This window comes from Canis lupus, chromosome 28 (genome assembly GCF_011100685.1).
Source record: "Canis lupus familiaris isolate Mischka breed German Shepherd chromosome 28, alternate assembly UU_Cfam_GSD_1.0, whole genome shotgun sequence".
Taxonomy (NCBI): domain Eukaryota; kingdom Metazoa; phylum Chordata; class Mammalia; order Carnivora; family Canidae; genus Canis; species Canis lupus.
In genome coordinates, this window is record NC_049249.1 from 35,587,454 (window position 1) to 35,601,226 (window position 13,773).

The 13,773-nt window shown below is 42.5% G+C and overlaps 1 protein-coding gene across 2 annotated transcripts in view; it reads right to left on the reverse strand.

Annotated features, from left to right (window-relative positions):
- ADAM12 (ADAM metallopeptidase domain 12) overlaps positions 1–13,773 on the reverse strand; it is a 329,385-nt gene that overhangs the window by 69,733 nt on the left and 245,879 nt on the right. For both annotated transcript variants that reach the window (XM_038579090.1, XM_038579089.1), the window contains exons 9-11: positions 12,599–12,768; positions 10,365–10,449; positions 5,086–5,234 (exon numbers count right to left, since the gene is read on the reverse strand). In XM_038579090.1, coding sequence (XP_038435018.1) covers positions 5,086–5,234; positions 10,365–10,449; positions 12,599–12,768 — 404 coding nt within the window. The remainder of the gene's footprint in view (positions 1–5,085; positions 5,235–10,364; positions 10,450–12,598; positions 12,769–13,773) is intronic.

Genomic DNA, 13,773 nt, shown 5'->3' on the forward strand with positions numbered 1-13,773 from the left:
CCCGTTGTAAAGGTTATTCCTGAAACGTCCAACCTCAGCTAAACGTAAATTATTTACACCACTGGAGAGCAAGGGGTCACCCTCATTTGATTTCCCAGCCGACGTTATCCTCGGCGCGCAACACGCTGCTCTCCCCTGGCAGCCAGGGAGCACATTCTTTGCTCAGGAGCCGCTTGCCAGTCTGGACTGAACAAAACCCAAACAGCTCCAAACCCCTAATCCGAGCATCAGCATGAAAACTATGCAGTGATTCCTTTCAGATACACACATACACATGTATACACACACACACACACACACACACACACACACACAGTGTGAAAGGGCTCTTCCACGGCTCTTTGAAGTTGAGTCCTTGAAGGCTGCTCATTGTAGGAAAAGCAAAGTGAAATCCTAAGCAAAATAGCATTTTGTACATCAAGTATGCAAGCTGGGAGAGGCGAGAGTGTGGGGTGTGTGTGAGGCACCACCTGGTGCGCTGATGCAGGACCCTTCTCATTGCATTCCAAATGCCTATTAATTACATGAAAATAAAACTAGAATTTATAGCCTATCGCTTTGACTTATTATTATTATTTTTTACAAGAAGCACACCCTGCCTTTTTAAAGTAGACACAAAGCCCTTAATTTGGGAAGCTATAATAGCTCAGATGCTGGTGATCTTAGAAGTGAAGGAATCTGAAAAGGTAAGTCAGATCATATTACTGCCCTGCCTAAAACCCTCTGACGACTTCTCACTGCTCTGGGGACAAAACCACGTTCCTACCTGGTGGACTAGGCTTTGCTTGCTCTGGCTCCCCTCCACCCCCTTTCTCTCTGGCAGCACCAGCTCCCTGTGCCGCCAGGCCTGGCCCCATCCTGACCCAGCCCCGACAAACCCTGGCCTCAGGTCAGCACAGCCACGTCCCCTCTGCCCAAGCGCACGGCCTCCCCGCATCCCTGCAGCCTCTCCATCCCGCTCTCCCTTCCGGTCTCCACCTAGACGTCACCTCCAGGACAGCTCTTCCCTGAGTCCCTAACTAAAGTGGGGGCCCTAGCCCATGTGTTTCCTTTCCACCCTCTTCCCTTCAAAGCACTCCTCTTCACCTGCGATTTTCAGTTTATTGTTTTTCAAATCTATCTTCCCCAAGAGAGTGCAAGTCCCACGAGGCAAGAAGAGTGTCTGCCCCGTTCATGGCTGTCACCCCAACGTCCATCAGAGCACATGAAAAGTCGCAGCAGCCCGGTTAGCGTGTGTCCCACACTCACCCACATTCCCCTCCACGAGAGGCTCCGACTCTTTCTAACACAAAACTTCCCGCACGAAATAAAGGAAGCTCTGAGTAATTTCTGAATGCCAATACTGCTTTTTTTTTTTTGGGTCCACTCTGGGAAGTGACATTTACAATTATGCTAAATATTCTTTTCCAAACGTGTTCAAACTGCTCATGTTTTTTTACTCCCATAAATGTGGCATTTATGTCCTCAACCCTTTCAGCCCAAAGGCTCCAAGAAGCTCATTAACGGGGGGACTCCATTCAGTTTAAACTCCCACACGAATCCCCAGATACTGCTTTTGCCAAAGAGTAATTTCCAAGGCAGGTCTTAATGTTAACTATCCAAAGACATAAAACACATGCTCGCACACACTCCAGGCCTTGCGGTAATTAATGGTACGACCTGTAAGGAACCCCCTCCGACCATTCCTGTAAGCTTCAGCTGAAGTCGTGACACCGCGTTTAACAGGCCTGCACACTAGCTCGGTTCTCCCGGGGCTCTGAGTCCCATTTGTCAATGATGGCAGTTGGGGAATGTTTCGGAGCTAGGATTCTGGAATGTCTTGATAAAGAATAAACAAGGTAATACTGAACCATCTGCAATGCTTGGTTCTTTTTGATTCAGGGAGACCTGAATATCATGACAGCAGTCACGGATTCATCTCTTTCTGAGTCACCTTTGAGGTTAAGACTTGAAGGACATCTTGAACGTCTGCTGCTCATGCCTGAATCAGTCGTAGAGAGGAAGTAGGGAGGAAGGTTGGTGTTTGGTCATGGGCCAGGTTACAACGAGCCATTCACACAGAGACTGTGGGTGCATTGCTGAATGACTGCTATGTGGCCCTGGAAGTGTTTTCCAGCATATTCGAGCAGGGATCCTGGAAGAGGCCCTCAACAATGTAGGCCGCGTGAGCTAAATAATAACAGTCATCCTGCTGCTGTGTATTTGTGGAGTGATTTACAATTTACAAAGACATGTGATCTCATTTAATCCACTCTGCTGCTCTCGAGGGGGGACCTTATGGGGTAAGAGAGCGACCATGTTGGGATAACGCTGCAGATGAAAAGCCGCCTGGAAGTTCTACAATGGGTGATGGATGGCGGAGGGTGGCTGGGCGGCCTGACCTCCCCCTCACTGTGGGCTTTTGGGATTAATTCACCCACTTGCTTAGGAAGTTTCTTTCCATCTGAGAAAATTAAAAACACCACTCTCTGGACAGGAATGTGGGATCATAAATGAGAACCAAATAGAAAAGATTTACACAAAAGAACAAGCTCAGCAAAAGAGAAAACTTAGAAATTGCTAATAAGGTATAAATCAAGGAAAGGCTATTAGCAAACCCCCGGTAAGGGAAAAACAAAACAAAACAGAAAAACCCCAAAAAACCTTTGAAATGATTTGCTGAGCTCTTAACAATATCACTTCTACTTATGATTTTCAAATATCTCCAGGGTAATTTGGCTTATATCCTTAAACACTGCCATGAAGACTTCCCAATTTGAAAGGCTTCACACAAAATTATGGGGAGTATCAGAAAGTAGGTCTTGCTATTGTGCCCCCAGAATCACATAATTCTTAGAGCTGTAGGGTCTTCCTAATAATCTGTGCATTCCTCACAACAATAAGCACAGGAGTCAAAAAATTTTGTTTACTATGTGAACAAATAAGTAGGAAGGATGGGTGGATGTGTAGATGATCTGATGAAAAGATGGATGGATGGATGGATGGATGGATGGATGGATGGATGAGTGGAACAAACAATGAATAAATAGATGGAGAGGTGGAGAGAATGAATATGAATAGATGGATGGACAGATGGATGGACAGATGGATGGAAGGAGGGAAGGTAAAAGACTAACTCACTCATTTTCTTGATGAAGAAGAGTTGACTAGAGAGGTTACTCCTTCGTCTGCATTACCCAAAACCACTGGTATTAGAATAGGGGCTCCCAGGTCTCTTCAGTCCTACCCTAGGGTTCCCAGTCTAGATTTACCTCTCTCCCGTTTGCCAATTTTATCAAGAGTTCCAAGACATAAACAATATTAGTCATCAGGAACCACTTCCAGAGGTATGTAGGCTGGTGTGTTTGTGTCTATTTGATAATCAGGGAAATTAAGCAAACAGTGAATTTTCTGTAGCCACTTTGAGTTCATCAGGAACGAGAAGGCATGAAAACCACTCAGGTGTGTGTTCACTTCCTACCAACCCCATTGTCTGAGATCCACACAGCATGTTGGCCAGTGACGCTGGGCTCTGTCTGGGTTGGTAGGATATTGGAAAAAGAAGGCACCTACAGGCCCCTGGCTCAACCTTACACCCTAAGAAGGAATTCTTTCCCTCAAATACCCCCAAGTAGTTATCTTGCCTCTGTCTGGACAGTTTAAATGACAAGGAGCACACACTTGCCTCCCTTTGGGGAACTCCCTGGTTAGTATCTAGGGTTTTATAACATTTCACTTCCTGTTGGTGTTGGCCTAAGATACTCTCACTTGGGGCTCAGGTTCTTGGCTTCAGTTATCATAGATTCAGAGAAAATCCCTCTACTAGGTCTTGATAACTCTCTTGAACTGTGCTTAAGATAGAACCAGGGGCAGAAAAGAGGCACTCCGAAGGTTCTGTGCTAACAGACCAAGTGGCGATAAAGAGAAACAGTCACTTGCTAATAAGGTAACAACGAGGTGCCTCACCAATACCTCTCAGGCATGACAACATCCATGACATGAGCTGTGCTGTTCTGCTCAGTCTTTGTTTCAGGGGCAATGTGATGCCCTAGGAGCCGTTTGAGAGAAGACCCCGAAAGCTATTGCTTGCAAAAGCATAACTGCCTTCTGTAACAATCCATCCCTTTACATCTCTAGCAGGTGTCCCCCCCCTGCCACCAGAACTGGCCCCTTGTCAGCACGTCTTCATAGAGGCCAATCTTTGGGCTGCCAGCCAGTGCTTGCTCCCTGCTCCAGCATTTCCTTCCAGCAAACCTAGAGAGCAGCCCTCACCTGGGAAGTGCCATGAAGATAAGTGTTGGGAAGGTTCTCAGGTATAAAAAGGAAGACTAACAAGTGTGCGTTCTGCTTTCCTAATGAAAATCTCCCATTAGCACGGTGCTCTGGTTTGGGACAGGCCCTTGGGGGCATCAGGATCTCATCAGAATCTGTACTCAATCACCTCATGTGGCATCTCTTTCCACCTCATTTGAATGCTCCCTTAATGAAACTGTCTTCCTTCTCCCCTGGGGAACCAAGTCTAGAGTCTCAGTAAAGGCATTCCATAAGGAAGGACAGTGTGACTTATTGAAACAGAAAAGTCCCTTCATTTAAACCTCTCAGATCTGATAGAGTGATTTATCAGAGGTACGAATGCTCTGGACTCCACATATTGACGCACTTGAGATATACCTACGGGTCAGCCCCGAGGGAAGCAGCACTCCCCAACCAGCATCCTCTGAAGGCCATGCAGCCCATCGAACCCTGCCCTCTTTGCCCAGTGAGTTTTCCCGGCCCTGGCCTGGTGGGGGCACTGGAGCTGTAGGCTCAAATAGAAAACAGGTGCTCAGATTGTAGGATGATTTGCAATTTCAAAACAAAGACAGTGTCCACCGCTCCCCTCACCACTTCTCAGGGAAGAGGGTCAGTCCTCATGCCCTGTGGCACTGCAGTCTGGTTCCCCATGACCCACCTTTTGGACCAGTGCAGTCCACTTTTGCTACTTCCTTCTGGAAGTTTCCATGGGTGTTCTGGCCAGAAAACCAGGGAGATTTCTGCTTAGCAGTTTCCCAGTATGCAATTCAACCTGAGGCAACTCTCAAAGTGGCTGGGATTGTTGATACTTGCCCGGTTGAAGGGTTCATGATGCAGCCTCCTTTGTCGGCAGCTACGCTGCAGCCACAGCCTCTCTCCAGTGTGTCATGGTTCATCCCAAAGTTGTGGCCCAGCTCATGTGCCAGGGTCACGGCTGCACCAAGGGGACTGTCTGAATGGTCCTCAAAGCAAACACAAGAGCACAATGTATAGTTTACATCTCTTTGGCTTGTCCTCGGTCTACCTTTCTCCCCCACCATTGAGTTTTGGTTAACATTTGACTGAATCCAATCCCCTATAAGGAATAAATATAGAGCCCTATTATTTAGTTCAGACTTCAATAAAAGATGTGACTTATTTTATTAAGCCTGTTCAGGGTTCCTTCTGCAGAGGAATGCATACTTCATCAACACATGTAGCACTCCTTATGTCTTTGCGTGAAATGCTCAAAGCAATCATCTCCATTCTGTTTCCTGCAGTCTCTTACAAAACATCTTTCTTGGGGCGTCTGGGTGGCTCAAAAAAAAAGTGTCATTTTATCCTTGATTGAGATGAGGCTGATGAACAGTTAGTAGGGGGAAGCATACTTCGTGACATTCTAAATAAGACCTGAGCAGGCGCTACTGAGCATGCCCCTCCTGTCACCTTGGGAGAGAAGGATACTTGGAAAATTCACAATAATTCACAAAAAAAACTAGCCACATTGAGTAATCTGTTTGAAGACGACTGAATGAAGATCGTAATCCGGTTAGTCCTCACTCTTGCTGGCTCCTTGTTTCGTCAGGTAGATTTTGGAGATGGGTAGAAGCACCCTGACTCTCTGTTGCTGCTGGGGGTTTGCTCAACCCTTTGATGGGTTTTGGAAGGCGGTCTCTCCATTCGGCGAGCATTGCGTGGCCACCCCTAACTTAAGTGTGTGGATGGTTTGGCTAAAGAAATATTAGAAATTACTGTTACAATATTATTACTAAATTATTAAATACTAATTATTAAACTATTGTTACTTAACTTTAACAAACTAAAATTGGTTAATTACTAAAGGTGATTTGCAGAAATTGTGCCCATCTATGTTCTTTTTTTTTTTTTTTTCTTTTTGGTTTCAGGGGTAGAACTTAGTGACTCATCACTTACATGTAACACCCAGTGCTCATTACATTAAGTGCCCTCCTTAATGCCCATCACCTGCTTAGTTTTCCCCCCCACCTACCTCCCTTCTGGCAACCCTCTGTTTCCTATAGTTGAGACTCTCTGTTTTTAACTTATTTTATTTTTCCTTCCTTTCTCCTTTGTTCATCTGCTTTATTTCTTAAATCTCACATATGAGTGAAATCACATGGTATTTGCCTTTCTCTGACTGACTTATTTCACTTAGTATAATACACTCTAGTTCCATCTATATCATTGCAAATGACAAGATTTCGTTCTTTTTGATGGCTGAGTAATATGCCACTGTATATGCACACCCCTTCTTCTTTACCCACTCATCAGTTGATGGACATTTGGGCTCTTTCTTTTCCAACTATCTGTTGATAGTTCTGCTGTAAACATTGGGGTGCATATGCCCTTTGAATCACTATTTTTGCATCCTTTGGATAAGTACCTAGCAGTGAATTGCTGGTCATAGGGTAGTTCTATTTTTAACTTTTTGAGAAACCTCCATACTGTTTTCAGAGTGAACTATACCAGTTTGCATTCTCACCCATAGTATAAGAGGGCTCCCCTTTCCCTGCATCCTAGCCAACATCTGTTGTTTCCTGTGTTGTTAATTTTAGCCATTCTGACAGGTGTGAGGAGGTATCTCATTGTGCTTTTGATTTGTATTTTCCTGATGAGTGATGCTGAGCATTTTTCTTCATGTGTCTATTAGCTATCTCTATGTCTTCTTTGGAGAAATGTCTGTTCAATGTCTGCTGACTAAATTATTTATTTTGGGGGCATTGAGTTTGATAAGTTCTTAATAGATTTTGGATAGTAGCTCTTTATTTGATATGTTATTTGCAAATGTCTAGGTTGTCTTTTGTTGAGTGTTTCCTTCACTGTGCAGAATCTTTTTTATCTTGATGAAGTTCCAATAGTTCATTTTTGCTTTTGTTTCCCTTGACTCTGGAGACGTGTCAAGTAAGAAACTGCTATGGCTGAGGTCAAAGAGGTTGCTGCCTGTATTCTTCTCTAGGATTTTGATGGTTTCCTACCTCACATTTAGGTCTTTCATCCATCTTAAGTTTATTTTTGTGTATGGTATAAGAAAGTGGTCCAGTTTCATTCTTCTGCATGTGGCTGTCCAGTTTTCCCAACACCATTTGTTGAAAAGACTATCTTTTTTTTCCGTTGGATATTCTTTCCTGCTTTGTCAAAGAGTTGTGGCCATTGGTCGTATTTCTGAAAAGGCCTGTCCACCACAGAACAATGAAGGTATCTTATTCGTATCTTATTCAAATGTTGCTCTCTGTTACCCAGGAAAGAGATAAGAAGTTTTCCAAGAAACTTTCAGGAAACAGTGACACTAGGTTTTGGAGAAAGCATCGTTCCTAACATAGATAATCTTTGTGGGGCCCCTTATAAAGCTATGTTCATAAAAGGCCATATAGGTTGTTGCTTGTTACAGCTGAGCTGCCTCTCTCCCTAGCCCTGAGTCTCAGAAGAGAACAGCACATCAAGGGACCAAGTTATTCTTAGAATAGATGAAATTCCTAATAAATTACTTTGTTTAGATTTTATAGTTTCCTGTTGTAGGAAGCTTCACAAACATGTTTCAGGAAATCAATTCTCAAGAATAACACAGGTTGGCAAAGAGAATGTAGCCAACCTAAGAATGTGGAGGGCTGAATTTAGCATGCTTTGGCACAAAATTCAAGGACTTCATCCTTTCAAAATTATTTTTTATTTGATTTTTTTGTATCACTGAATATCTTAGGTTTGTTTTTAACTGCCAAATTGTTTTACATTCCTTCATGGATAGGTGATTATGAACAGAATGTCTCTCAAGAGACTCTGACAAACAGTTTATATTTGTAATAAGAAAAAAACAACACCCTACTTCTTTATTTATGGCATTATCCCCAAACCAAGGCTGTTCTGGTCCAGTTAAGATACAAGGGGATGGCTTTACATTTCTAAATCAAAGATTTGCTCTATCTTAGAAAAAAAGAGAACTGTAGCAGAACGCATCTTTTCAATTTGATTGGGATTCCTGCTTCCTTGGCTACAAGATTTCCTTCCTCATAGACTTGTGATTCCTTGAATGGGGCTGGTCACATGGAACACCCATGAATTTAATTTTAGAGACATAATAGGAGAAAGTTTGTCTAGAAGTTTTAGGTCTGATCAAGATATTGATCTCACTTATCTCATGAATTTTATAGTATTAAAGGGGCCGTAGATTTTTGTCCCCCTGATGCTTCTCTCATATGTGGAGTAGACAAAGGATGTGTCTAACCGCTGCCAAGTTGGTGAAACATATTTCCCGTTGATTAACTTTGGTCTTGACTTGATTACCATTGTAGTACACACATGTGCTTATACTTCCCACATTCATTTTCATCCATTAAAAAAATTAGGCTTTGCTGTGTGCTTTTAAAGAAGGAATCTTGATTAAGTGCTTGTATGGAAACAGAATGAGGGATACGAACTGAAGAAAGCCACTTAATATGATCAGAATGGTTATAAAAATGTTTAAACACTCCAAACAGCAGAACCTGCCATGCTTATGAAGAATTCAGTTTCAGCTCTAAAAAATATTTACACCCATTTTAAGTGGCAAAGTCAGTAGCAACTGACCATGGAACCGTGAAACAGAAAATTATTCCCTCTTAAAATTTTACAGGCTGCTCTGTAAAAATACAGTCGGGATCTGACTTGAAATTAACCTGGCACCAACAAAAACCAATCTTTCCAATGACTTCCATGGTGGGGATCACATAAAGGGCTTGTAGGTTCAAAGAAAACCAGAGGGCAGCTCATTCAAGCCAGAAATCCAGGGTGGGTGCAATCCTGCCAGACGGCCTCTCTAGCTTGCATGTTTGGTGCATGTTTATATGAATTACCAATACTTATCAGAAAAGAGGAAAACATTCGTTGTGTGTATTCATTACGAAGATTGGGTCGGGCCGTATGTGGAGGGAAAATAATAGTCAGCAGAATGTTACTCCTTCTGCTCCTTCATACAATGGAGTATTCAGAAATGTTCTGTTTGAAAAAAAATGTGGAGGAAATCATGGTTTCTTAGAAGGGCAAGTTTCTATTTGTTTAATGGAGATGTCAGAGTGGTCTCTGAGAATACTCCCTGAAGGGCTGGTGCAAAGGGGACACTACATTTTCAGAGCAGGGATGGTGCCAGCATGAGGTGACATCTTTTCTTTAATTAACTGATGGAATGGAATAGGCGTCCCCCGTTGGGCAGTATATCAAAGCTATTTCTCTCTCAAATTCATAAGAAATAATCCCAAATATTCTTTCTGGCTTGTTCCCTTTTACAAACATATAGAGCCCATATATGACAAAATTATCCTCATAAAGCAATAAACCTAGGTATTGGCCTTCTAAGATTAATGTTATTATGAAGACAAGTTGGATATTGGCTAGGAGGTAGATCAAGCGTTTGCAGTGGTAAATAGTTAAGGACCTCAGACTTCTGGCTATTGGGCCCGGAGGCAGAAGCATCAGAAAATTATTCTGGTAGTAACGTTTGATGAGACCATAGCCCTCTGAGAAACAGAGTGATGAGGACAATCCCAGTGCCCTGGTTCATCCCAATGCCAGGGGGGAGTCTGGGATTGGAATGCTTTGACCAAATCCCAGCTGAAATTTTTTCTCCATAAAAAGGGCAGATGGGTTTTCACTGAGTTATTTTTATACACTCACCTTACCTGTGTATGACTTGAAGTAGTTTTTTTTTTAATAAACAGTCCCCAAAATATTATGGGATATATAAGACCATAAATAGAGCTAGATAAAGGTAGAATTACATCCAAGAAGCATGAAAGAAAATGGTCTAATTTTACAAAGTCCAATAAAAGTAGAGCTGCCCTGAGAAATCAAGGGAAATGGGAGGAACATTGCCATCAGCTCCTTGGTGCTTTTTTAAATTTTTTTTTAAATTTTTAAAGATTTATTTGAGAGAGAGAGAGAGAAAGTGAGCACATGAGTAGGGAGGATGGCAGGCAGAGGAAGAGGGAGAAGCAGACTCCTTGCTAAGCAGAGAGCCTGATGAGGGGCTCGATCCCAGGACCCTGGGATCACAATCTGAGCTGAAGGCAGATGGTTCACCAACTCAGCCACCCAGGCACCCTAGCTCCTTGGTGCTCTTGACTTACCATGACGATTCCTCCCGACTGCTCTGCAGTGCACATGCTCATGATTGGTGCCATGCCAATGGTCGTCCCTTGGAAATAAACCCCACTGGGAAATTAAACAAAAAACTGTCTTAAATTAATACAGAATGAGGACATTTCCTAACATTTGAAATTATTTTGGCCATTCCGGCATTCCAAAGAGAAGAGCAAGAGCAACATGCAAAAATGAAGAGCCACGTGAGGGTGTGTTTACAGGTGATTTGTATCCTCAGTTCCTTTAAATATATGTTTTGTATTTGTGGTCCCACAATCTTCTCAGATTTTTGTTTGCAAGACTCAGACCATGACCAGTCATGACCTTTGTACCTATACGTTGTATCCTGCCTATTTCCTATGGATCAGAGGGAGCTGTTCCTTTGAAACAACATCTGCTGATGGAAGTGCTGAGAAGAGTCACAGAGAATCACTGGTAACTAAATGAAATGCATGCAGTGGTTTACTAGACTTTATTTTGTAGCTGAGTTTTGCTTCCTGTGTAACATTACCATTAGGCCAGAAACCCAAACTCTTCAAAGTATCTGTTAATGTACTGGCAAAAATGAAGTCGGCAGAAAAATGATTGATCCTCTGGAGCCAGTGTAGAATAAGCACTGACAAAGCCTCCATACCCTGGGAGGAAGGTTCCAGCAGGGGATGTTGTGGCTTAGGTGCAGGCTTTCCCTTATGTGAATTAACTCGATCAAGGAGTCTAATGATATGAAGCCTGTTTAATACAAGTGCTGTAAATCTGACCCTCATACATTAAAAATTAAACATTGTTCGTATTTGCTGAATCTTCTTTAAGGGAATCTCCTTTAAATGACTTACTTATGTTATCTTGGCCATGTACATACACAGAGTATCCACACACTGCTTGAAAAGTTATTTTGTCAGTGTTCAACTGGCAAAAGGGAGTAAGTATATATAAAACCTCATCTGTGTATGTATGTACGTATCCATCCATCCATCCATCCATCCATCCTGTCATACTCATACGTACAGTAGTTGGGGTTACAGCTTTTATATTTACATCTATACAGACCATTTTAACAGATACAATTATATATGTATATAAATGATAAAGTTATATAAGAGGCTAATTTATTTCCAGATATTTAAGTTGGACAGACTCCTTTTGGGAAAAAAAAAAACAAACTACTCTGATTCAAAATATTTGAAATGTATTTTTAGTAGTTCAGGATTAATCAATGCATAAAATATGAGGCAACCACAAATATCCAAGGCGGGAAAAAAAACAAACAACCCTGTGAAAATGGCCAAAGTAAATTATCAGGGAATGCCAACAGCCTTAGTTCATATGTAGGCATTTTTTAAAATGAGGATGGGGTAAGAATGGTTTTTAACTTTCTATAAAGTTCGAAGAAACTAGATATAATTTATTATATCTAATCGAATATAATCTACTCCTTACCAACGTAGATGATAAAATCTACTCCTTACCAATTTAGATTATGAAAATATTTTTTTCTTTTAAATATAAATGTGTCTGAATATCTTCCCAATATATTATGTTATGTTATAGCTGTGCTTTCTCTCATTTTATTATCTTCATGACAGTACTATTGTTGCCTTCTTCCTGCAGACTGGGGACTCTGGAGAGCAGGGAGGCCTATAGTGCTGGTCATTGTTATGTTCAAAGCACCTAAAACATACTTGCTTCCTGACTGGTGCTCAATGCACACTGATTGAAAGAATGCAGACTGCTGGGGTCCTCTGATCTAGAAAACCAGAGTCATAGCAAAACAGGAGGAGGAATGAACATTTCCTTTCTCCAGGCATCTGGAAATAATCATCCTAATGCATCATCCTCACATCTTGCATAAACATTTTTCACTAATAATGAAAGAAAATGAGTTTTTTTTAAAAAGAATAGTCTACTCAGGACAATTTTATATCAAGACAAAGACTAGAAAAATTTGCAAAAGGGAAAGCGTCCAGGTGATGGAAAAAGAAAATAGGACATCTCCTAGAGGGATAGGATTCCTAGGGGGTTCAAAGGGAGACTTTCCCAATAGACCCCCAATCTAGTCAAGGATGACACGTGCCCCACTGGTGTGAGCTGAGAAACACCCCTGTACAAGTCGGAGTGCTCTGTAGAGAGGTGCACAGCTCCGCGGACTGGGTGAAGCTAAGAGGAGAGAGGGCTGCTGAGGTCATTCTTTCTCTAAGCAAAGAAGAGACAACGAACGCTGTACCTGATTAGCTGGGCATTGTCATGCGATTTGCGAGGTAGAAGCTTCATCTTTCTCCAGTCCAGAAATTCATGGAGGCTTGTGAATGGGTCCTGACTTATAGAGCATTTGTCGATGTCATTCCACACCTCCACACCCACCAGCACTATCCGAATGTTCAGTGGTCTGTAAAACTGATGAAGACAGGCACCCTCTGGGGGTTCACAGTCATGACAACTTAAAATGCAGAGTAGAACATATGTGCATGTTTGGAACATCACTGACATGGGTGAGAAAAATATCTCTGTGCTCCCCTGTCCCTGCGGCATTAGAATTGGAGAAGTATTTGCGGTGTCTGATGCAAAGTGATGTGCTAACTGGGTTTCCAATGTTGTTGACCAGTTAGATGCCAAAGTTAATAGGCTTTTTGATGTCTGACCTTATTTTGTATGGAAGCACACATTTCACACGGTTTGCTGGTGATTTAAAATGTGCATATAGATGTGTATTGTCGCTAAAGGAGTTAAGACTGCCAGTTAATAACTATTGCGGGAGAAACAATGAAGGAATTAGGATCTTTCAGACACTCTGCCAAGGACAATAATTTGTTCCTTCTAAGCAAAATGTCCTACCTATGAGTTACTGAAAATGAATCTGTATTAATTTTTCAGCAAAGACTCAGACTTGGCTGACACTATCACATTCGGTCACTTATAATCAACCTAGAAGGCTTTAATTAGATGAACACTTCGGTATCTTCCAGAATACTAAAGGCATCCACAGAGCCCTCCTGGAGCTTCAATGACCATCCTCCTCACAGCCAGAAGCTAGCCCATCAGCAGTGTCACAGGGAAGATCTTCTAACGGAAGCTCCTCTTTTGGAGGCTTGTGAAATAAAGCTTCAGGTGACACCACCAAAGCAGGTCTTCTCATTGCCATCTGTCTCCCGTCTTTATATACTCCTGACTTCAACCTACAGCCCTTTCTCCACGAGCATATCATCCTGGGTCAGAGGAAGGAAGAGCAACTCTTCTAATGGCTCAGGGATAGTTTTGTCCAGGACAAGATGACTGGTCAGGGCGGAGGGAAGAACTACCCATTGTCTCCAACTACCTTGCTGCCTCCCCATGTGGGTTTTGACAGGGAGATGGCTCTATGCTCAGGGCCCAGGGGGTGAGTACATGGGATCGCAGGGCTGG